Source organism: Lagopus leucura, unplaced genomic scaffold (assembly GCF_019238085.1).
Source record: "Lagopus leucura isolate 7727_CA_CO unplaced genomic scaffold, USGS_WTPT01 Super-Scaffold_100009, whole genome shotgun sequence".
NCBI lineage: Eukaryota > Metazoa > Chordata > Aves > Galliformes > Phasianidae > Lagopus > Lagopus leucura.
Genome location: NW_024962266.1, coordinates 2995887 through 3021602, shown reverse-complemented (window position 1 = coordinate 3021602; position 25716 = coordinate 2995887). Strand labels below are relative to the sequence as shown.

The 25716-nt window shown below is 40.8% G+C and overlaps 1 protein-coding gene across 3 annotated transcripts in view; it reads right to left on the bottom strand.

The window, feature by feature from the left end:
- RABGAP1L (RAB GTPase activating protein 1 like) overlaps nt 1–25716 on the bottom strand; it is a 204856-nt gene that overhangs the window by 141572 nt on the left and 37568 nt on the right. For all 3 annotated transcript variants that reach the window (XM_042874140.1, XM_042874141.1, XM_042874142.1), the window contains exons 12-13: nt 18384–18477; nt 14894–15044 (exon numbers count right to left, since the gene is read on the bottom strand). In XM_042874140.1, coding sequence (XP_042730074.1) covers nt 14894–15044; nt 18384–18477 — 245 coding nt within the window. The remainder of the gene's footprint in view (nt 1–14893; nt 15045–18383; nt 18478–25716) is intronic.

The window sequence follows — 25716 nt, the reverse complement described above, 5'->3', positions numbered from 1 at the left end:
GCTCTGTCAGCATAAGCAGTAATTCTATTTCAGCATAGCCAGAACAACAGTTTTTAATGTTAGTAAAAAACAAACGCCAAACACTGTGATCACCTACCTGCACCTAATGAAAGCCAAATACTTGTCTTAAACTACAGCATGATCTGCTGAGAGCCATTCTGACTTAATGAATTCATATAGCGAATAATCTGTTGCAACCTTGGTTAGGAAACCAAGTTCTGAGCCCCGTCCAACAGCGGCTCCCAAGATACAAACCCAAGATTCACACCTGTGCACATCTGTCAGGCTTGCAGAAGCACAAGTTTGGATGCAACAAGAGCAAAGCTGAAGTACACATACAGATAATTTCCATTCTTCAAAAACAAAATAAAGCAAACAAAAAAACCTGTGCACAATACTAACTTCAGTGCACCCAAGAGCACTATCTATTTTAGTGCACCCAAGAGCACCCTCTATTTTGCCCTCCAAATGTAGCACAGAACTCCATGCCAGGCCCACCTACGGCTCCTCCTTTTCCACCTCAACACAGCACCTTTCCCCTTCACAAAGACAGACTCACATGACAGATCTCCCCTCTGTAACCTTTGTTCACTTACTAAAGATAGGCATGCACACAGAAGAGAGGCAGAAAACACTCGGAAGCAAGGTGCTGCTGCCGACTGCTGAAATGCTGTGCTGAGAGCTACAGCACACACACAGAGCACTTCCAGCAGTAATTTATCTTCTTCTCAAAAACAGCTTAAAACCCTTCAGATCATCCACTTCACTCCAGTTCCTCTTACTAAAAACACTGCTGCCTGGGAGCTAGCACTACAGGACAAATTCACAGGTGCGTGTCAAAAACAGATTCCGTCCCCGTTTATGGTCACAGCTCCCATTAAGCACCAGCTGAATAAGACAGGCTGCCTGGAAACGTGTGCCTGATCTCAGGGACAAGTTAGCTTTGCTTACACAATGGGTACATTCCACCCTAAACCTTTCCTTGAATAATTGTTCAGTGGCCATTAGGAGAAAAAGCGAGAGCTTGAAGTGCTGGAGCTAACAAATGCAGCTGAGATTCAATATTTACCTTAGTGCAAAATCTGCTGAGGATGACGTGGTACTGAACCCAGATGTGGACTCAGCCCTCCGATCCATCACTTCCTGAGAGCAAAAAGGTGAGGACAATCCAAGCAAACCTGGGATCTTTCAAAGTCTGCCTTTAAACAACGTGACTGCTATTCCACCACTTTGGATAAGAAATGGACGAGAGAAACACGGGAAGGATATGGCATGGAAATTATTTATAAACTGAAACGTGGTACAATTTCTTTATATAGATTTTAAGCTTCATTTAGGCTGAATTTTCCTCCCAGCTGGAACAGCTGAAGAGGTAGCACTCATAGCCTGTGTGCTGCCAGGGAATGTATCAGCACCCACTGACATCGATAACAGCAGACAAGAAAGGTCCAGGAGCAGCACCTTACCAACAGGAGTCTATAGGGAAAAATCAGCAAACAGCAACAGAAGCAGACTCAGGCATGGCACACAACAATAACAGAATGTTGGAAATGCCACTGCACTCCTCACTTTTCTCTCCCCAGAGTTAAAAGCTAGCTAAGTCAAGTTTCAAGATATTTCATATCTGTGCTTTGAGCTTAGTAACATCTAAATACATTCAGTTGCAAATAAGTACTGATTGTATCTTAAATTAGATTATATGAGGACATTTATATTTATAGATAGAAATTGGCACATGTAAAATGTTATGTGAGCTGAGAAATTAGTTCTGATATTTCTTTGCCCAATAAAGAAAATGACATTATTTGCCATCTAAGAAACAAACAGAATTAAACACATACTTTGTTAGTGCTGATATTAGGTAAAATATCTTGTTAATTAAAAAAAACAGCAGAAAACTGAAGAACAGAACTTCCAACTTTTGCACTATGTATGGCTTTATTATTATTATATTCAAATAGAGGCAAACCAATGAGCTTTCCACGTTATAGTTCTGTTTCAAGATTTTGCAAGGGCACCTTATCACACTGCCTCTTAAAACGTCCAACTGAGTATTTATGATTAAAAGCAGTGGGTTTTTTATAACTTGGTTTTAGGTATAACTTGATTTTAGATCTTACAAAAACATTACAAGTCCTTCCAGGTCAAAGCTGCTCTGATAAATGTGCACAGCAAAAAATAAATCTACATTAGTTCTGCTCCACGAAACCTGAAAAAACTGATACATTTTCTCTAAGTAAATGCTGACTACTTCGTGTTCACTTCAGTTTTAATTCTATATTACATCTACAAAGCAGATCTAGGTGCTGTCTTTAAAACTAGCACTGAGACATCTTGTTACAGCCCTTTACCGGGCCAATCATGTTGTGGATTGCCAAATCCCAGGCAAAAGACAACTTTTTTGAGTGAATCTATGAATGCATTTTACAAATGCATTTGGAGAGGACGCTGCCAGGCAGCAGAGAGTTCAAGATCAAATTCAAGGCCAACTTTTTTCACCAATACTAAACTCACAATTAAGCCTCTCTCCCCCACTCAAAGCTGAGCCTCGAAGCTAAATAAATATCAGGCTCTTCATTCATGTTTGAAGATGTCAGATGTAAGCACCCCACAGCTGGCAGATAAACACACTGACTCTACCTGGAAGGCCACATAGAAGCAAGGATTCTGTGCACTGGATGCTGCCTGCTCCACCTGCACAGGATGCTGCAGAGGCCAGCATCTTCACCTGGCCCCTGGGATTAGTTGGGCTGGAAAAGGCACACAGCACATTCCTTCAGCACTTTTCTTCCCAGCACATCTCTAATATTTGCTGCAAGAGCAAGCTGAGCATAATTTGTTCTCATACTTCTAATGAAAAATAAGACAAAGAATGACATGACAAAAAAAAAGAAGTTATTGGCTGCAGAACAATCTTTAAAGCTATCTTACAGTAAGAAAAAGAAACAAGCAAGCAGAAAGAAGGACAGCTTTCAATAGCATAAAGAAGAACACTCCCATATCACTGTATCAGCAGCAGTTGTCAACACCATATTTACAGCCAGTCCATATAATGAAATAAAGATAGTTGGAAGTGACTCCAACAGTTATGGTGCTTGAATACACTGCATACAATGGACAAAATGAAATCCCAGCAGCAGTTTTCTACATAAGGAAAGGCTTTATACAGTGATCTGCATTACTTTTCCTGCCCAAGTTATGAAAATGCTCAGTAGTCACAAAATCAGTAGAAATTGAACAGAACTAGATTAAAAAAGGAAAAAAAATCAGCTCATGTTCTAATCAAAGAGCTCACAGAGAAAAGCTTTGCTATGTTTCCTTCCCCCCCCCAAGGTCCTTTGTAAAATAAAGCTAAAAAAAAAATGGTTACATTCAAAAAGCTATATTTTATTGTTATGGCAACTGATGTGCTAAAAATAAAGAAATAAAGTTGTTATGGCAACTAGCATTTTAAAAGGCAGTCAAAAGTAGAATAACCAAACATTCTGCTGGCTTAAAATGTAACGTCTATGACTCAATTTTCAGAGAGAGCTTCAGAGACAAGTAGAGTTCTCTTTTTGGTGGTGCTCCAGAGCTCACAATTAGCACAAACTCCAGAGAGCTCCGCAGAGCACAAGGTAGGAGCTGGATGAGAACAGACACTTCACCTCTGGGACTTCTTTTGGTCACTGGGAGCAACGCACACCCTGTGCTGCCTCCTTACTGCGCTGAACAAGCAGAGTTCTGCCCCTTCACACATACAGATGACTGTAATTACAAGATCATTCTCCCCTTCAGCGTCTGCTAGATGGCTGGTCAGCCTTGTGAGCTGTACTTCCCCGCAGCAGACAGGCATATATCAAAATTACCACTTATCAAATTAACAGAGCTGCACACAGTGAAACTTTCCGAGGCCTGTAGTCAGATAAGCTGTAATTAATAGTAGGCAGAGTATCTAACAAATACGTCAGGGACTTGAGACGGTAACTTTTACTGGCAATAACTTCCACTGGCAATAACTTCCATTGGAACCACGCACACAGCATTCACCCCCATGCCCATGCTGGCTGACACTTAACACAGTATACCCACAGTCCCTATGTGAAGTACTCCCGTCTTACCCCTCTGAGAGCCCCATCCACCACAGCTATCCACATTCACTGCTTGCACAGCCAAGAATTCAGATTTGTACTAAAGGGAGAAGAATCTGACCGATTCCTTACTGTGCACTGGAAAGTCAAGCAAGACGTAAGGAAGGGCAGCAAGGGTAACACAGATAAATTTAAGTGTATTTTTGTGGGCTTGTTTGCTCAATCTCTGTATTAATCCCTGAGGGTAGGTGCACAGTTACCCATTCCCCTGTAAGCACTACGTGAAGCCACAAGTGTTTCCAGAGGTGCAAACATGGAGGCAGGAATGGATGTTAAATGAGGAATCCTGACAAAGTCAAGAGCTTCTGCAGGGGAAACTCCATGTTCAATAGTCACTATACAGCAATTTTCAGTCAAGATAAACCTTAGAAACAGGAAAATCAAAGCCTTAAATCAAAAATTTTAGCAGCATGCTTTGTAACACTCAGGCTGAAGGAGCCAGGCTGCATATTTTCAAGGCTTGTTGCTGACTCAACCAGCTAGCGAAGACAAAAGACAAACTGTTGTGAGCTTGCTATGAAATTTGTTTCCTCATTGTGTTAGTCTAAAATTAATTCAAGTGCATGGTTGCTTGAAGTGCAAGTCTTCAATTCCAAAGAAAACATGCAGCAGACCAAACAACACCCCACCTAACTGAGAGCTACCTTCATCCGTTGCTTGCATTCTGCCTTGCATGGCAGCTGCAGAGGGAATGCACCTCACCACTACCATAGGAAAAGGAGGAAGTTCTCCGAAGAAATATGTAGAAGTCACCACAGCGCAGCTGCCTTCACCAGCAGTGAAAAAAAACCTCTTCTGGCGGGCTGACGGTCTGGAAGAGGCACAGCCTGAAAATGCACCCCCAAATATGGGTTTTAGTTTAGAGTCAGGCTGTATACTGTACTATCTGGTCAAAATAAGATTAGATTTTGAAAAAGGGTTACTTTTGAGACAAGTCAGCCATAGAAACGTGGCTTTATCCAGGTCGGATGTGGCTTTGGACAGCCTGGTCTGGTGGTCGGTGACCCTGCACATAGCAGGGGGTTGAAACTCAAGGGTCACTGTGGTCCTTTTCAACCCAGGCCATTCTATGACTCTATGATTCTATCAGATATTATATCTGACTAAAACATTGCTCAGCATCACTAATATTCAGCTGTCAGTTCCAAAGAACATCCCATGACAATCTCCAACTGGACTAAATTCTTAGCTGCCGCAGTATTTGGGCATGTTCATAGAAACCCATGTGAAAGATTATTAGAAAGAAGAGATGCACAAATAGGATGCAAGTGGTCTCCTTTAGGGCAGCTGCTTTTTGCAGCAGCTGCAAATTTGGTACTGATGGGGAAATTACTCTTAACTGGTATGAAAATATTAATTTCAAAGAGAAAATGTTTATGGGCTACAGGCAGTAAATGAGATCTACAGGTCTCTCATCTCCTTTAAAGCAATTACTGTGAAATGTACCTAACACTGGCTCATTTCCTTAGAGCATCCTATAAGAACAAGTATGAATAACAATAAATCCCAAATTACAATCTAAAAGAAGTCACAGATAAATTAAGGTTGAAAAGGGTATCAGGATCCTCTCATGTATCAGATGCTAGTTTGAATTTAAGTGATACACACATTGCTTATATTATTACTGCTCACTCACCAAGATTTTGAAATATCAGCTCTCAACAGTTAGTCACAGAAAATAACTGCTTGCTTTGAAAACTGACTCCTGTGCCGCCTTCTACATGCGAAAGTTTAGGACTTCAGACTGAGTTCTTAGAGAAAATACTTGGTTTAAAGCTTTCAGAAGCACACAGCAGAACAAGAGCAAAGTTTCGCTCAGCTTTAATACAGACAAAGACCATTCGAAGCCAAAACTGCAACTAGCAATTCAGATTTTCAAGACAGAGATCATTTTTAGATACTCACTGCATTTGGATATGCCAGTGCCTTCTGTGTGGCACCGTTGCAGTTCAGCAGCCAGCTGATGCACAAATGGCCTTCTTATTTACAAGTCAGTCTGAGGCTGTCCCCATTTGTTTCTGGAGACTAATGTCACTATTAATTTACATGTGCAATAACAGAAATTAGTCACCCTTATAAACAAGGCATTTAAAATGCAATTGCTCTGTCTTTCAGTGCAGCTTTCCAATTTCCAGACTGCAGATGCTGTGCGGATAACATCACTGAACTCTACTCCTAGCTGCTCCATTACAGCAACGTACACAAAATGATGCTTTGTCTCTTCTGCTCACCTTCAAACAGCTGCAGCCCTCGAGTAACGTGGCCTCCTGAACAGCAGTTACGTGACCTTTGCATGGAAGCAGGGAATGGTTAGGAGGAAGTCAGCATGCAAAGAATTACAGATGAAAGGCAGCATCATGAGAACACTGAGAAGATAAACGTTGTTAGGAATTGTAGAGCTCTCAGGCTGGCCTGGGCTCTGAGCACCCTGACGGAGCTGGAGATGTCCATGTTCATTGCAGGGAGGTAGAGCTAGCTGACCTTTAAAAGTCCCTTTCAAATCAAATGATTCTATATTCTTACAACTGTCTGCACAAAAACTGATCAGTTTGAATCCCCGTTTGTTAACAGGTAAACTAGGATAGCTATCAATGTTTTATCTATGGAGGGATAGAGTAGAGCTTTAAAACTCATTCAGAAGTATGAAGCATCTACCAGAACTAGCAGCTTTTATTGCACACTAAAGGAACAGAGATACTGAGATATCCCTGCTCCATTCTGCCTAACAAAACACTGTATCATTGTATATATCAGTGTACATTCAGAGACTATGAGGACATGAATTTAAGTATCAGTTCTTCCAGTAGCCATCAGTTAAGCCTATTCAGGCCATAATACTGTTATTACCATTCTATTTCAACTGATGCTCCCCTGCTTCTGCAGATAACGGATTATAAATTTACACAGATCCCAACAGAAGGTGGCCTCCAGGAGGACAAATGCAAATCTCATTTGCACTCTACCCTTCAGAACAGATGTGTGAGTGCATGTGATTTTTAGAGCTGGTACGTCTTACAGTGCCCCAAGAGTCAGGGTTGCATCCTGAGTGCCATCAGTGTTATCCTAAGTGGTTGAGCACAGAAGCGAAAATGCAGGACAATTCTGCATATGGTAGAATGCTTTCTAATTTTCACACAGGCCCTGAAAAAAAATTTGGAATTATTTTACGTATTTTTTTAATACCATGTATAAAGGTTAAAATTTAGATAACACAGAAATTACTGATGGATGCTATTTTTTCTTTCTGCAAAGAGCTGTCATTAAACATAAGAATTCCTTCAGAGACAAAGAGTGAGTACAAGGTTTTCCCTTCCGTGCACACAAAATTGAAAAATTTTCTCCAGATGAGCAATAAATGAATCAAAACTTGACAAATTAAATTCACCTCAGGGACATCTTATTCCTGAATTTCTAACAGAAGTATTAACATTTACTATGTGACTACATACCTTGGCACATTCATAATAAACTAAACCTTTTATCTGAAGTCTGAATTTAAATAAAGCTCTTTAAAGAATTAAAACCTCTGTCAACGTCTGCTCTTCAGAGGCAATATTTTCTTATTAATTTCTGGAAAGTATTTTCAGTTCAGATATAATTTGTTATGCCACAACACGTAGAGGGGAAAATTAACCTCTAGCAGTAACCAAAATACCACTAATGAGGCAATAATAACCAATATCAAAGACGAGACATCCCATCAATCCAATCAGTGTTTCATTGGATCTTTCCCTAGAAACCACATTAATTTATAAAAACATCACAAATCTATCTGACCCAAAATGAACAATCAAGTTTAACAGATCAGGTAAGTAAAAGCCATCCTATTCTCACCCCTTTAGGGAAGGCAGATACAAGTAAAACTTAAGAACCTGCCGATAGATATTGAGTTAGCTGAATATAAAACAAACACAAAACTGGAATTGCTATGTATGTGTCTGATTATCTGTTCCTGCACAGTTATTGTGTTATTCTGTTTCGAACAAGATACAAGTTGATGGAAGAACTTATTCCGGATGCCATCACCAACAAGTAAAAGAAAGGAAGGTTATCAGATGAAGTCAGCATTTGCAAGAGGAAATCATGCTTGACCAACCCGGTAGCCTTGTGTGATGTCATGACTGGCTGTGTCAGCGAGGAGAGCAGTAGACGCTGTCTACCTTGAGTTCAGCAAGGCTTCTGACACTGTCACTGATAACATCCTCATCAATAAGTTAAGCAAGTGTGGGACAGATGAGTGACAGAGGGGTGGGCTGAGAACTGGCTGACTGACTAGAGCTCAGAGAGTTGTGACTGGCAGCACAGAGTCTGGTTGGAGGCCCATAGCTAGCAGTGTTCCTCAAGGGTCAGTAGCGGGTCTGGGCTTATTCTACATCTTCATCAATGACCTGGATGAAGAGGTAGAGTGCACCTCAGCAAGTCTGCTGACGATACAAACCTGAGAGACATGGTTGACACACTGTAAGGCTGCGCTGCCATTCAGTGAGACCTGGATAGGCCGGAGAGTTGGGCAGAAAGGAATCATGTAAGGTTCAACAAGGGCAAATGTAGAGTCCCACACCTGTGGAGGATTAACCACACTCATCAGTACAGGTTAGGGATGGCCTGCCAGAGAGGAGCTCTGAAGAGAAGGACCTGGATGTCTTGAGGAACAACAGTTGGCCACAAGCCTGCAGTGTGTAGTTGTGGCCAAGAAAGCCAACGGGACCTGCAGTGCATTAACAAGAATGCGGCCAGCAGGTCAAGGGAGGTGATCCTCTCCCTCTACTTTGCCCTGGTGAGGCCACATCCAGAGTACTGTGCCCTGTTCTGGGCTCCCCAGTTCAAGAAAGACAGGGAAATTCTACAGATTGTCCAGTGAAGGGCTACAAAGATTCTTAAGGCCTGGAGCATCTCCCATCTGAGGAAAGGCTGAGAGACCTGGGGCTGTTCAGCCTGGAGAAGACTAAGAGGGGATCTCATCAATGCTAATAAGTGTCTAAGGGGCAGGAGGCAAATGGATGGGTCCAGGCTCTTTCAGTAGTGCCCAGCAACAGTACAAGGGCAAGGGGCAGAAACTGGAACATAGGAAGTTCATACAAACATGAAGGAAAACAACGGTGAGGTGACAGAGCACTGGAACATGCAGCCCTGAGAGGTGGTGAAGTCTCCTCTGGAGATATTCAGAACCTCCCTGGATGCTTTCCTGTGTGACCTACCGAAGGGAATATGCCTTAGCAGTGGAGTTGGACTCTATGGCATCCAGAGATCCCTTCCAATCCCTACAATTCTGTGAAGTATTACGTATCTCCTTTTAGCTTACTGAAAAAGTGACTTTCTAGTAATTGATAATTGATCATCGTAACAGCTTTTTTTTTTTTTTTTAATCATCAATAAGCATATAGCTGTACCATTGATATCTAGCACCTCTAGAAGAGAAGTGAGTCTTTTCCTATTAGTAGAAAATGATATAAAGATGCAAATAAAAAGGTAGAACCAAAACATCAGAAATTGGCATTTTCCAATATATTATCATGGAAATTTCCTAGTGATAAGAGTTGAGACAATCAAAGATCTTAAGATTCTTTTTCTCTTTCCTTCAAAGGAGGGACATTTATGATTTTCCATAGGTATTTGCCATTAGAACACATCTCAGAAGAAAAGCTGCCAGTCGTTTTGGGAATAATGAGAATGCTTCACTACAGACAGACACATTTTCCAAAAACTGCTGGAAAAAAAAAAACAGAAAGAAAAGCAGACAGTTTTATATGCCATTCCGGATGCTCTCTGTTGTTGGTAATCAGCCTGCTCAGTAGGCAGAGCTCAGATGACATGGACAATCCCCATGGAACCAAGCAGAAAACCCAGAAGTTGCTCCACTCCACAAAGAAGGGTAAACAGCTCTCCCAGATTCACTGAGGTCAAACAGATGCAGAATTCTGAACACAAATATTTGCCACGAAAATACTCTAATGTTTCAGTCCATTAACCAACCTGCTGTGGCAGCTGGTGAACAGTCATCTTTTTAATTAGCCTCCCTTACTGATTAATTAGTCTCAGAGCACTGAGCAGTGGAACCCTGCACGATGCCATTGAGACAAAAGATATTCCTCTTCCTGGTGCTAGTATCACAGTCTTTGGTATAGCTGCAAATAACAAGCTTGGTTAATTTTCCACTCAAACCATGCATGTAACTCTCAATCCACAACTAAACAGTTTTAATGCCACCCTTTCACACAAATAACAAACATGGTATCAAGGCACCAGTTTCAAAGCCAACTGCATTTTATCACATCAGATTAGACACAGTGGCTCACTTGTAATCTCCTCCACATTCCATTTTCTACCTATGCTAATGAACTTGCATTAAAAAAAAGTCAAGCAAATATTACCTTATTGCTGCCATCAAGTGACAGCAGATTGCTAACCATTTACACATCAGTTCTGACAGGGTCAGTGAGATGTGACAGAGCATCATGGCTGCTGAAGACCACTACCAGTCACATCAGTTGCAAATGGGGTAAACTGTGCCTTGCACTGGTTAATTTATGGGAGCTCCAAATATATCTCCTCATGGAAAAAGCCCACCTGAGCAACTTGAGAGGGAATGGGAAGGTGAACAAGAACTCCTGTCACACACACACAGGAGAAAGCCTCCATCACTGAAGCAACCCACATTTGTGTCTTAGTCCTGTTCATCTGCATCTAACAAACAGATCTGACATGACTTTACAGGAACTCTATAAATACCAATATTATCCCTTCATTATCATCATGTAAGCAGTTTTCTCAGAGATTTGCATTTGTTTCTTACTTAACAAATGGAGAGAAATACATATTTATCTCTGCTAACGCACATCTTTTCCCCTCTGCACGGTGCCACATGCAGCAGGGTCAGAAGCCCGTGGCTCACATGTCATAAAGGTAACTGCAGGGAATTTTTATACAGAACAAATTTACATATATGCCAGAAATGAAACACTGCCAAATCACAACTCCCACTTTCTGAAATTGTACGCAAGGCCTGCTATTGTGCTCCAGTCAAGATTTCTGAGAGGCTCACAGCAATCACCAAGCTGGAACTCAGCAGGAGATGTAAGACAGAGCAGTGGCTTGTCAGTAAGGAAGTACTTCTCAGCACAGAAGTGCTGCTCCCTCCTTGCCCTCCCAGAAGCTCAAAGCAGAGATGGGAAACATGCCGCCATGAGAAGGCTCTGGGATTGGAAATACAGCTCACTAGATGGCTCTCAGCAGCCTGCTGACCCCCAGCACAGGGGATGACAGGACTTGCCTTTTCGAGCCAGTAAGAACAGCACTGATTTTTCTAACTAGGTGTCATGGTTTTATGATTTTTTTGGTCATCAGTATTCCACACCATAACATCATGTAATGCATTGGGGGTGGGGTTTGATATCTGCCGAATGTTCGTCCGTCGGAGAAGAACTACATTTCCCCAGGAGACTTTGCGGTCAGCAAGGGGATATAACTCCAAGCAAGGTCACCTGATCCTTCTTCTTCGCCTGCTCTTCGCTATCTGCGCTTCGCTATCTGCGCTTCGCCGCCTGCGCTTCGCCATCTGCACTTCAGTCACTCAACTGGACTGCACTTCTCACCCCAGCATTGTGGTGAAGTCTATACAATTCAAACAGACTCTCTCTCTCTCTCTCTCTCATTGTATTTTACTAATACTATATTTAGTAAAATCATTTGTTCCACCTCAGATCAGTGCTGTTGTTTTCAAGTATTTTGGGGTCCCCTGCTTCCCCTTTCCCAGAGGCGTGGATCCGCAGATCCCTCCGCCCTGCTGGTCACGGAACTGGGCCGGACCAGCCCATAAACCGTTGACACTAGGTCAGACATTTTTCTTTCTGTGTTGAACTGAAACACTAAAACAAAACCCAAATTATTCACCCCTGACAGAAAACACAGAACAAAACACTTCCCTAACAGAAAGGCCGTGTTTGTATCACAGTTTCTTAGTAAATCTTTATATTGAGATTGTGCTACCATTCACAAGAGACCCATTTTCAATCTGTCAACACTGTTCTCCTTCCGCAGCAAGCAGTTTCCCAGGACTCACCCAGTAGTTTTAAAGCTCCAGCACTTAATATGTTTCTCTGTGTTGCCCAGAAGATGCATCCACAGATCAGGTATCATAAGCCCAATACAGGTAACCCTAGCTATCAGATCAACATAGAACCTGTGACAGTAAAATGACAGTTTTCAAGATTTGTTCCTCAAGTCAGTTCTCTACAATTTGCTTTAGAAAAAAAATTTTGTAGATCCCACATAATCAAATGTGCTATTATAGTCAAGAGATACATTCAAGAAAACTGACCAGCATTCCTTACATTACCAGGAAGTAATGGCTAATGCTGAGTTAATGACTGCAGCACTCCACACCGTTCTACAGAGTGACACTGTTTAGTCATATTGTTTTGATCAGCAGGCAAAGAAAAACAAACCTGCACCTACATAAACTTTCTTCCTTACAGATCTCCACGTGAAGAGCTTCTTTCATTGATTTCCAGGTGTCTTCGCTCTTTCTGAGGCAGTGCAATTGGCAGCTCATCAGAACAGTACTGCTGAGGCTGGATGACAGAAAGGAAAACGGGCCGGGGTGTTGGGAGAGAGCTGTGATGAGAAGCTAGGAGATGGAGCAGCATGGGAAAGCATGGCTGCAGCTCCAAGACAAGCAGGCAGCTGGGTCAGGGAGAGCTGTACCAGGGGCAAGCAGGCAGCAGGGCATGGCACAGATGGTGCTCCCACCTCTGACACACCTGACTCTCAGGACAGTCAAATGCAGAACGTTGCCATCTCTTACCATGTTGCAGTGTCTTACAGGAAGATGCTCAAGGATGCACATGCTTACTGAAAATTCTGAAGTAGTCAAGGAGACAATGAAACTGCCCAGATGTATGCACAAACGGAAAGAATCAAAATGAAAGCTATATATTTGATGGGAAGAAAAGTTAATTATGGAAAAAAATCACGCACGTGTTCATATATTGGGACAGCAGTGCACAAACAATGCAGAAAAATCAGTTCTGCTCTGGCATACAGAAGAAAGTGAACAATTGAATAATACTTGCATTACAAATCTGTTGAACATGCATCTCATTACTGATACACATAAAATACTGCTACCAGAAAGCTTTCAGCAGGACTCAGAGAAGAACGGATGTATGACAATCCTTAAGTAGCTTAATTCACTTTACAAGCACACAGAACTGAAACCGGTTTTCTTCAGATATAGCACAGAAAGTTCCTACAAAAAGTCTGACAAGTTTTTCTATTGCATCCAACCAACAACAGGCCTTATCTTTAGTTTGGCACAGTAGCCCTCTCATCCATTTATTTTTATGAACTCTTTCGTCCAATGTATGCTGGGTGATGTTATCACCAGTAGCTACGTGTGGTTTGGCTACAGAAGAAAGCTTATGATTTCAAAATAGATTTATTTCAGAAGAAAATTGAATTTGCACAAATGCTTCAGCAAATCATTCCATAATCCATACCAGCGTGTGCAGCATTTATCATCTTCCAAAATACACACCACCTAAATACTTCTACCATGAAAAGGCTAAATGTGGCAAGGTATTTTTGAGGCATGAGACCCTAGCTTCAAGATCAGATTTGTATTTTAGAAGCTTTCCATTCCCTCCTCCACAGTGAAACAAATATATTTGCCACTTTTGGAAAGCAAGCAGAAAAATAATGGAGGTGGCTTTGATGCAACATACAGCTGACAGATGTCCTGCGAATGGTTTCCAAGGAAAATACAACCCAAGTACCACTTCAAAAAGAAAAATGTACACCGTCAAAATAACTCTATTAATTGGTAAAGGAAAAAGAAGTCATGATGGCAGATCTCACACTGGGACTTTTTAAACTTGACCGACAAAGCTGGTAGGTCAGACAAACAGGACAAGCATCAAAAAGATGTCACAAGATTATGAAAGGAAGCATTTACTAACAACCTCTACCCCAGAACTTTTCTGTGGACATGTGATTCATTCTCCATACAATGAATCCAACATTTTCTTTGATCAACATACAGAAGTATATTCACCTATTTGTGCCACTGTGACCATTCTTGATACTGCTTTTTTTCCCCCCTCAAAGTGCATGAGCACCCTGCGGTGAATTGTAGAATCACAGTAAGTGAACGTACTCACACTGCACAAAGTTTTTGCCAGCATAACCCAGTGGTTCTCAAGCTTTAGATTACAGCTATAAGCAGTCTGGGACAACACCACAGACAACTTCAAGTGCTCACTGACTGCACTGGTAGCACTGATGTGTGGAATAGGAACAGATTACTGACGCAGTCCTCTCAAACCATCTGTACCACAAGGAGACTGGTCTTCTCTTTTCTTTTTAAACAACAAAATAAAAACCACTCGAGTTTGTATTCTTATTTCTTACTAAAAAGCAGGAAAATAAGACACAGAGTAAACAGAAACTGCTGAAAAACAAAGGTATGAATTCAAAAAGCAAACACCTGGACAAGAAGCTGATGCGCTTATTATCATCTCAGCAAGAGATCAGAAAGCCTAAATGTCAAGTATTACTGCAGATATAGGTCAGCAGTTTCTGTCGCTAATGTCATTCAGCAGGTACCCCTGGCAGGAGGTAAAGTCACCATCACAACTTCAGTTGCTTCAAACAAGCCAAAACGCTCCACTCTTCTGCTACTTTGCCATCGAATAAAATTGTAATAAAATGTAGAATTCATTTTAACTCCTCAAAAAAGAGAAGGGGAAAAAAAAAAAATCACTTACCATTGTGATGAGAATTCTGTATTTATCCAGCATTGCCTCATTGTCGTGGCATCCTGCCAGCAGCTGCCAAACCTCTGCTCTCAGTGCCTCGGGAACTCCTCTTTTCACCAGCGTGGACAATCCGTTGGGTCTCACCACAAGGTTATTGTGCCTGAGAAACACAGAACCGTTCACCTGTTACATTACGTGAACAGAAAGTGAGACAAAAAGAGCTCAAGCTTTCCAATAGTGCTCTGAAAACTAAGAGTCATCAGCTATAAACATTTCTTCCACGGGTCATACTAACTAGTATTCGTCAGATGGGAAGCAAGGATTTACAGCGAGAACCAATGGCAAAATATAGTGGTTTCCCAAGTTATGCCAGGGAAGATGAGAAATGGTAATGAGAATTAAAATAATAAACTGTAGAAACTGAACTGGTCAATAAACTGGTCAATAAAAAAGTAACTGAATTGAAAGGGAAAACTAAACTGTATGTGCAACGTTATGTTTAGCATAAGTTCCCTGCATAGGGAATGACATTCTGGGAGCAATCAGAAGGTGACTTTAAGTGCTAACAGAAAGATCTGCAGTCCTGCTCTTACCCCAAGCTCCATGAGCACACAGCAAACTGCACAGCAGCCCTGACGTGCAGCTTGCTAAAATGCCAGCACCCCAAGCACAGCTGCCCACGAGGCTGCACAGCCACCAGGCCATGCTGCAGCACCAGGCTGGCTCTTCCCTGCCCCCAGCACCATGTCAGTAACCCTCAAAAGTGGGCACACATAAATGTGAGGAGGCTGCAACCACACAGATCGAATACTGAAGGCAGGGTATTTTTCACAACTGAGCCCATGCCTTCAGGATAAAACAACTGCACGTACAACACTGCACAGCGTTCAGACACAGATATTTAAAAACCCTTTCTGAGATAATGGTGTTTACTGCTGTAGATTAAACCTTGGTTTGATTTATTATGACAATTTTCCTAACAGTGCAGCAAGAAGGCCGTGTGAATTGATGCCACTCTTGCTAAGGTACAAAATGCTTGCAGGAATTTGCTTTGTTATTGTTTTGACCATTGTTATGTTTTTCAGTTCTACTGGCAGGAGAATGCTAAGAGCTACAGTTTAGCCAAATGCTAGCAAGCTGCCATTTAATTAAATAACCCATAATTTGACCCTCAATTTTATATAAATGTTTGGAGTACTCATTCTCTGAAGCGGCTCATTAAGATGTGAACAGTTTTCCACTGCTGTTTCCATTTAAAAGCCACTCTAAACAATGTTCTTTGTCCCATACTCAGAGGATGGTATCCATGATACTCCCGTTGTCTCAAATCACTGTGACACCAGGGACGGGCCAGAAGGCATGACTTACTATGCATAATGCTTTTAAAAACAGTGATTAGCTTTAATTTTAAGCATGCGGTGCAACAGAAGTCACTTCAAACTTCATCATTCAGTCAGCCAAAATGAAGGCCTTGCCAGGCCCTGCTCCTTTTTCTGGTATATCCTGAGGCAGGGCACATTAGTAGCGCCATGACAGGAAGAAGTTTGAAAGTAAAGACAATATTCACAGATTAAAAGAGTCACACACTCTAAATAGCTACAGTATGATGAAGCATACATCCAGGTATAAATAAAATACAATAGAGACTTTAAGTTTTGCAAATGCAAACTATTCACTGTACACTTCATATCAAATTAGCTTGGTTATTAAGTGAATCTGGTCATATGCATTGTATATAAAACACAAAGCCTTCGCTAATGAGTCAGCAAGTAGATAAGATAAAATCAACAGCTAAAAAGGAACATTCCCATATAAACATCACAGGGGTGTGCTGAGTCATGCTAAGAAACAATACTAATAACCTCCAGCAGCCACTAATGGAGATGCTCCTTCCATGTTACAACACCTCATCACGTCATGCTCACTATCAGGAACTGAGCATGCCACAGTACACTACTGCAGCTGACATGTATTTAGATAGCTTCACAGCAGCAGTAACACTTTAGCAACTTTAGGATGTAGTGAGGAATAGGCTTTGTGAAATAAATTAAAAGCATTCCACTGCTTTCCAACTGCTTACCGCATCTTCTTGTGCAATTATTCCTCGCTCTGCCGTGCCCTTTGAAGGAGACTGTTGGAGCAATGTTTCTGCTGACTCAGTCCATGAGCTTACAGTGACATTTCAATTAACTGACATGGAGAATTTAAAATGCAAGGAATTTTTCACCTACAAGGCAAATGGGCACACCACTTCCCCAAGTGAAAACGTTCCTATTTATTTCTTTACGCTTTCTACAAGCACACAGATACTCCTTTAGCATATGGTGCACTGTTTAAAACATTTCAAATTGTCAAAATTTTTTCATGTTACGCTTTCCAGGTTTTGTTCTTAAAATGTAACATAACGCTGTTTAAGAATCCAAGTCCTTTATGTATTTCAATTCATCTCAAAAGGGAATACTGTATGAGACTCTGCTAAACAAAATGCTACTGCTAGACTTCAAGCTAACTGGGACATCTCATTTCTCATCCTGTATTTAACTTACTGCAACTGGGATGTCTGACCACCAAAAGATCCTCTGACTTAAGTGGCTCATTGGTTTTGTGGTGCCAGATGTAAGATTTCAAACCATTTATAAATTCTTTCTTTGGGATGACCTTTAGAACAAGCCTTGGATAGTCCTGAATAGCTCCAGAGCAGATCTGTTTCTAGCCATCCCAGAGGAGGAAGGCACCTGTGTACAGGGATCAATCAATTTCCACACACTTCCTCATTTTCTTCAGCACTCAAAATGTGGTGAGAAATGACAAAAACAAAGGCAGGAAGGAGGGGCTCTGCTGAGAACTCGGTGGTGTCTCATCGAGGTGGCCTTTCCACAAGGTGTCCCTTACATCTAAGATCTGCAATAAAGGGTTGTTTCATCTCCAAACAGACAAGGTGGTCAAGTAAAGAGGGAAAGCATCTTACTAAGCCTTAAAACGTTTTTCAGCTCTTTTTGGAGCGCCAATTTTGGGTTAAGAACCTATGATTATATTTGACCCAGGCAGTATGAGCTATTACTTATAAAGACAAAACCAAGTAAGTGGTTCTGGCATTTGCTAACAGCATAAGGTCCTGCAGAAGCAGCAAATTCACTGTCTTTTTCTCTCTTGGCAAAACATACACTGCTGTGCTTAATTAAAGCACAGAAATTAAAGCACAGAATTCATGCTGCTCCAGGCTTACAAATCATCTTACTCTTCACCAGAAACAGTTTACAGTGAGGGTCGCAGTCCTTCCACAATTTCTTGTGCTGATACAAAGCACATGAAAGAAGAGAAGGAAGAGCCTTCCTAAACAATTCAATGAAATGTACCTCAGCCACAGCAGCTCTCCTGTAAAGCAGAGAGTTTCAAGCTTCCTGCATATTTTATATATATATTCCATATAAGGCTCAAAAACAAAGAAAAAGTTAATGCTTAAAATCTAAATTTTTATATATAAAAAAAGAAGCATTACCATCTCCCTAGTAATTCTCCCCAGGAGTACAAAATCTTCTCAGGACAATCCTTTGACACATCACCAGTGCCACTGGAGAGTTCATTATCACTCTCTGCAAAATAAAAACAAAGACACAAACAAGAAAACAAAAGCATGCACAGATTTACCAAAAAAGAACAGACATTAAGGACGCATACATAAATGTGTCAGACAAATTCTTCTCACTTATCAGCTTCGAAACCAGCAAGAGACATAGACAGTATTAGTGGAACTGTAAAGAATGGTTGGTGGATTTGACAAAATAAATGTATTAGTAAAGTCACCATAGAGTTTAAAAGACAAGGCTACAGAAGAATTGACAGGGCTGTTATGAGAGAAAGGGCTGAGATGCAGAAAAGCATTACATGAGAAAAGATTCAAGGCAATCAGCTCTTCATTCAGTGATACTTCGCAATGTAAAATTATCTAAAAGTCACATCCACTCTGAGTTTCACATAAAAAGAACTCTCTTGCAAAACACAGACAATAACACCACTTCATTACATCCATCCTTTCCGTGGCATTCTGCTCTCATGTGGCACAGTGCTCTCCAAAAGCCTGCTCAGAGCAATGAAATTATTTTTTTAACGAAATAAGCTCAAAGTGCAGTAAAAATGACACTGCCACATTAAAGGTCACACGGTAAGGAACAGAATGCTTCAGATGGAAAAGCAGCAAAATAAGTATCAGAACAAATGACTTCTGCAGGAATACGTGCCATTATATATGACTAACACACACAACTCAAGAAGATAGCATGAGCTTAGGATAGTAGGCTCAAACAGGCAGTAACAAGCCAGTTATGAAGTGTTTTGGAAGCCTATGCAGCTGCTCACTACAGTGAATGGGAACTTTTTAGAACAGCTCCTGACGCGATCATGGCTTTGCAGTTATTCTGGGCTTTTTCTAGTGTTATCTGCAGAAAACACTGCTAAAGATTAAACACGAGTACAGTTTTGACAACACTAAAATTTAAATGGTCTGCAGCTCTCAGCACCTTTGTTAGTGAAATCCAGTCCAAATGAGGCACTGAAACAGCCCCGTTACCCTCAGAGGCCTCAGAGTACGGGCAGCTCAGGTGTCAGAATGCCTGAGCTTGCTCTGGAGCTATCTCACGCAGCTACGTCTTCATCCCTGTCATTCAGACTTCAATTACACATTTCTATTGTTTACTCTCAGCAATTGCCAAAGGCAAGTCAGTAATGGAAACATTGTCAGGTTTTGAATCTGGTAACAAAACACAAGGACAAAAGACAACTGTATTTCAAGGACAGTTAATGGCAAAAATGCTGTGCACATACAACAGCACAACAAATGTTTGTTTGGTTTTTTTTAATTGCATGGCAAAGTATTTAAACATAGGTTGGTTTTATGTTTTGGAACCAGTAAGGTTGTTTGTATGTCACATTAGATGACAATAAAAAAAAAAGAAACATTTTAAATGGACAAAAAGCTCCTAATTCTAAAGGCTCACAAACCTTCGTACGTACACTGAAGTTGGAGATGGAAACATGGGGATGTAAAAATAAACAAACAGAAGGATCACTTTAACTAAATTCTCATCAAATTCTTACCATACTAAAGCACTTAGAAAATAAGCTACACTTAATACTTCTGGGTTGTTATCTGATTCAAGCACAAGCTTACCAAGGAACATCAACACCAGCCAATCCTTCCCTCACCAGGTCAGTATGCTACACAACATCCTTCAAAGCTCCTAAGGAGATCAGTGTTACAAAGCATAATTATCCCAATCAGATGCAGCACAAAGCTACAGTGCTTCAGCCCTGGAAACTCTTTCATCTGGAAGGCTTCACGGTAGTTGGAATGCATTATTCAGTTGTATGTCAGAAAATCACAGGCCTTAATTAGAAATGCCATATGCTCCCTTTCAAAAGACACTAACGTCAAATTTCAAAATAGAACAGGGCAAAGGGTGGAGAATAAACAGTTTTTAAAATCTCTACTTTGTTTCCATTCTGAAGACTTTTCACATGCTCTGATCTGTGCAATCCCTTCGGTATAAATTAAGGAAGAAAAAAAAAGAAAATGGATCCTGGGAGGAATTTTTAGCTGTACAAATTCTTCCCTGAAACATGCCTTTTTCCCCCCACACTGTATAGCATCTATAAGCCAGCAGCATTAGCCAAAGCAGTTTTATCCTGTCTGATTCTGCAGGGAATGCAATAGAACCCTTCCTCTGGATGTATCATGTATTTTTCTCTTGGTTTTATGTCCTCCCTCTCAGAAGCTCTCAGATGCAAATCTGAATGCACACCTCAGCAGAACAGGAGGACAAGGATTGGCAAGGAAGCAGATTGGTGTGGCTGGGTTGTGAATGCGTGCAACACACATGGCCCCTGAGGATATTTACAGCCAATAATGTCTCTTTTTTTAACGCAGTACACGCTCTTACTTTGTGGATGGACATCCCACAAAACAGCTGCCTAAATTCCAAGTTTCACTTTAATGCAAGCCCGAAGAATTGAATTTAAATAGCCAGCATCACTCTGCATGGCTACAGCACAGAATCAGAGAATATCTTGGGTTGGAAGAGACCTCTGGAGATCACTTGGTCCAACCTTCTGCTCCAAGCAGCTCTAGTTAGATTAGGTCACTCAGGGGCTTGAGAGTAAGTGTGGAGTCTTGAAGATTGTCAAGAAAGATGATTCCAGAATCTCTCTAAACAAACCGTTCCACTGCTTGAACAATGATTATGGCTTAAAAACGTCCCATTAGGTAATTAGAATTCCCCACATTTGATATCTGCTGCCTCTCAGCATGTCACTGTGGAACTTTGAGTAGAGCATGGCTCCATCTTCAACTCCTGATGCAGTGCTTGTAGATAACAGTAAGGTTCTCCTCTGGACAAGTTTTGTTTCCCATCCTCAATAAACACAGTACCTTTAAATTATCCCAGCACAGTATGTGCTGCAGCCTTCTGATCAGCCTGGTGACCTTCACTGCAGTGTCAGCATCTGTCTGGTACTGCGCAGCCCCAAACTGGACACAATTTGCATGAGAGATCTTGAAGCCTGTACAGATATCACTGGGGCTGGGGAAGGAACTACCTCATCATTCATTATTTGAGCAGCCTATTTTGAAGAGGGCACAGAGTTGCACTTTGCCCAGCGCTCATGTCATCTATTAAGTTAAAATCCTTTACTGACCAGGCTCAACTATAACATTTTTCTGCCTTTAAAAGATGGACTCCATCCTGTAGAGTGCCCTTATGAAAGACCTTTTACCATTCCGTGAGAAATAAAGCTGGGCTCTTTATACTTGGTAACTAATCATTTGGAAGACATTTCCTGACGTGCTCTGCCTTCCACATAGCAGAGGCACAACCCGAAAAGCTACTTTGTAGTGCGCCACAGGTAAAACCAGAAGAGGTTTTGAGTACCTCCCAAGACCACCGCGGAGTGTTCAACAAGCCTTACAAGAGAGCTCAGGAAGGTTAGCCAAGCTGCTCTTTTTTCAACTTGACCACAGAAAACACGGGCCTGGATCACACAGCCCCCTGCAGACACTTGTTAACAGACTTCCAGTTACCCCCCCAAGTTCATTCCAAGCCCTTCCTACTGTAGCTCTTGGTCTCACCTCTCCCAGTTCTCAATGCTTTCGTTCTCCAACTTAACCAATTATTTTTTCTCCTAAACAGAGCAGACAATTTTAAAAACAATTTTAACATGTCTCACATTAAAAAAGAATCTTTGTCTGCCCACTTCTTCTCTCAAAAGACACGTCCTCAGTGCTTCTGCTCATTGCTGACTACTTCCTCCAGCCTCTCTCCACTTTATGTATTTATGTATGTATTATGCCTGTATTTTCCCAGTGAGCCACGTTCAAACAAAACACCAAGACCTCACGTGTCCAGTACAGAAGAACCATGCAGATGCTCTCTCTTGATCATAACCTAGCATCTCACAGGAATAAAACACACACACACTTGCAAACAAAGTCTTGGCCTTTTCCTTCCCTTTATGTATTCTGACAGCACCATGCTATCCTCCTGTACCTCCTCAGGTACCTGGCAGACTCTTAGGAAAAAGCAAGCAGCTTTGTGTATCAGAATTGTTCATTTTTGGCATAAGGGAATAGATGCCAGTTAAGAACTCTTGCTCCTGTCAACAAAAAAATAGGTGTTAAGTAGGCTTGAGTGTTTCTGACCTTGTTATTTTATTTTTTAACTGCAAATGAGGGGGATTTGGTTGGGTTTTTTCATTTTTCTTAGAAGTTACCTTTAAAACCACACTCTTCTTTTATCCCTGTTTGAAACAAACATTATAGATACAGACAGAACTAACTTTTGAGAAAGCAGCTCTGCTCCCCTTGAAAGAAGCCTACTAGATTACTTGAAGTACAGCAGTGCTTTAGAAGTCAGACTAATATGTTGACACAAAATGCAAATAAATTAGAAAACTACAGTGTTGATACCAAGAGTTCAGCATACAAGCAAATAAGTACAATCTAAAGTGAGTGAAAACGCATGAATATAGCAGAAAAAAAATGAACAGGTGGGGTGTGAAGAAGAAAAAAGGATTTTTAATGGGTTTTAATTGAGAAGCTGTTACAAGTGAAATAAAGAGTAGGTGGAACTGAAAAATAATACACTTGGAGCAGCCTGAGCAGGGCAGCTTGTAGGAGAAGGAAATTAGGTTGTAAAGATAGGTGGGAATAGAATGGGAGTAATTCAAAAATGAGGAGTTTGATCATTATGTAGGAGAAGAACAAAAATGAAGGGAGGGCTGACGTTGGCAGCGTATCATCAGGGCAACAAGATTGAGACTTCACGTGGAATCATTCCATACATTAGAAATGAAAGATGATCATGAGAAAGGCCACAAAAAAAACAAGTTTCCATTTATGAGGCAAAAGGAAATTATACAGAGCATGAGCTATAGTTTTGCCAGGGAGGACAAGAGGGAAACAAAGTTTAGGTCATAGAGTTGATTCTAATATTAAATAAAGCAGACTTTCAGAAAGATTCAACTTATCAATGCATTACAAAATATTCTGATGAAGGTAAAAAGCCTCAAAATGCCTTTTAAATCATACATTTATGAAATGACGATCCTCAGAAAATTTACAACAGGAAATTAATCAAATATAGCACATTTCCTAAGTCAGAAGGAAAAAATAATGATCAGCATCAGAAAAAAAAGAGATTTAGAATATAAATGAAGAAAACCTGCACTGAATTCTGTTCACAACAGAGTTCTGTTAGTATTTGAGTTACATAAAAGACTTGAAGAAAATTTACTTCTCACTGCTGGAGTGCACAGAGAGCAAACACAAAAATGAAAGCCTGCATCTGATAAGCACTGAAAGAAGTGGAGGAAATCATGCCTGTCCTTCACTGCCACTCACATTCAGCCTGCACACAAGAACGGCTCTCACACAAGTAATGCAGCCTGTGCAGTATCTCTCAGCATCTACATCTCCACTTTGGAACAACCCCATCAATGCAGTGAAATGACTAGCCAAGCTGCCATTTTCTTCTCAGTGCAATAAAAAAATCCCTCAGTTCCACATCACACTGTTCGTACATAGGCACCGACTTACTGTCGTATAACAAAATTAAAATTCACAGCAATAAACCTTAACTCTTCATCCAAGTCTGAGTGCGGAAGCGTGCAAAGATTTTACCCTTCTGTAGCAAATACACAAGCGGGCCACTATGACATCTCTATATGCGATGCAAAAGTGCCTGAAGCTGAATAAAAGAGCTTCAGTTCAGTAGTTTTGCTCCCACACAGATGACAAAGCCAACTCAGCGCTGCTCAGCGGAGGTATTCTTGTAAATACAAACATCTTCCACATGTACTGTGCTGTCTGAAAACTGACATCCTCGAGAACATGCAAGAAAAAAAATCAAGTGTGAGATGCTGTCACAGTTCTAAGACAATGCAACTCACCATTCAATGCGACTCAGCTTTAGCATTTGCACATTAATTCCCTATTTGATATTTACCTCTAAAACTGAAATGGAAAACTGGGGAATCGCAGGGTTGTTTCCATTTCACGTACAACCTTGCAATTTCATCACAATCAGTACTTCATTTGAAACTGCTGAAATGCTCCAAGTTGAAGCCACTTTAAATATTTGCCTTTTTAATGGAAAGTCCATACTTGCATGAATAAATGTGAATATGGTTGTAACTATCAATAGCATCTTCCATCATCCAGTGCAAAATAAGAAAAGTCCTCTGCATCTTTTGTTTGCTAAAATATACATTAACAAAGTGATCACATCCCATCTAACACAACAATTTTAATAACAGAAGTTAACTCCTAAGGCAAGACAACCCAAGACAATGTACAGTGCAGTCCATCAGATGACATCAAGACTGTTTCCATTTGGAAGTTACAGATTCACATTTCTTCAAGCACTTGTGTTTTAAGAATCTCTCTGACAGAACTTCAAGCAAAGGTTAACTAGTATCTGTCAAACAGAAAAACAGCTTAATAAACGTAGGATTTGTTAAATTTTAGTTCACTTTTATGGCATTAACAAAAATACTCCAAAGCAGATTCAGTGTTATCTTGTTTAGGGCCCAGCATCATTACTCTGTGTTTTGAGCTAATACAAGAAACATTTCCTATGAATTCCATAAAGTTATTTTTAATATGGGTGAAAAAGCAGAGTTGATTATTTCCATAGTACTAATGTCATTCTTCTCACTCATCATCTTCGTTTGCTCACATTCTCCCTGATCATAAGCCCTATTTTATCACAAAATACTTTGAATAGCTCTACTAACTCCTAAAATATCACCTCCTCTATTCTTCTGCCTTTTCAGTTCCTGAGAACAGCCTCTAACCACTCACAACTTTTGACCCAGCATCTTAATTTAGCCTCAACGATCAGCTCTGATCATTTAGCACTGCCCACTCCTCAATCACCCTACCCATCCAGTCTTCCTGGGCTGCCCAAAAAACATTACTACCTCAGATCTCTTTGAAGCTTTCAGAATTCCTCTATCTTTTCATCTTCACAGTCAAATTTCACTATCTCCAAAGTCAATTTCCATACCTCACTCATTAATTTCTCTATTGTTTAATACTTCCCTTTGTACTTAAGAGCTGAGGCAGATAGAACACAGAGGAAGCATTACCTTATTTGTTATTTCTTCTCTTCTGCTGCCCTTTCCTACTCCTACAGCTTGATATTTATGTAAACTTCTCCTTACTAAAAGAGAAAATTATTCAACTCCAAACACATCTCACTAGGCCTCTTGCTGGTACTGCGTTGTCAACTGGATCCCAGCTGTTAGAAATGAAGCATCTTTGAACATCAAGAAATCTACTG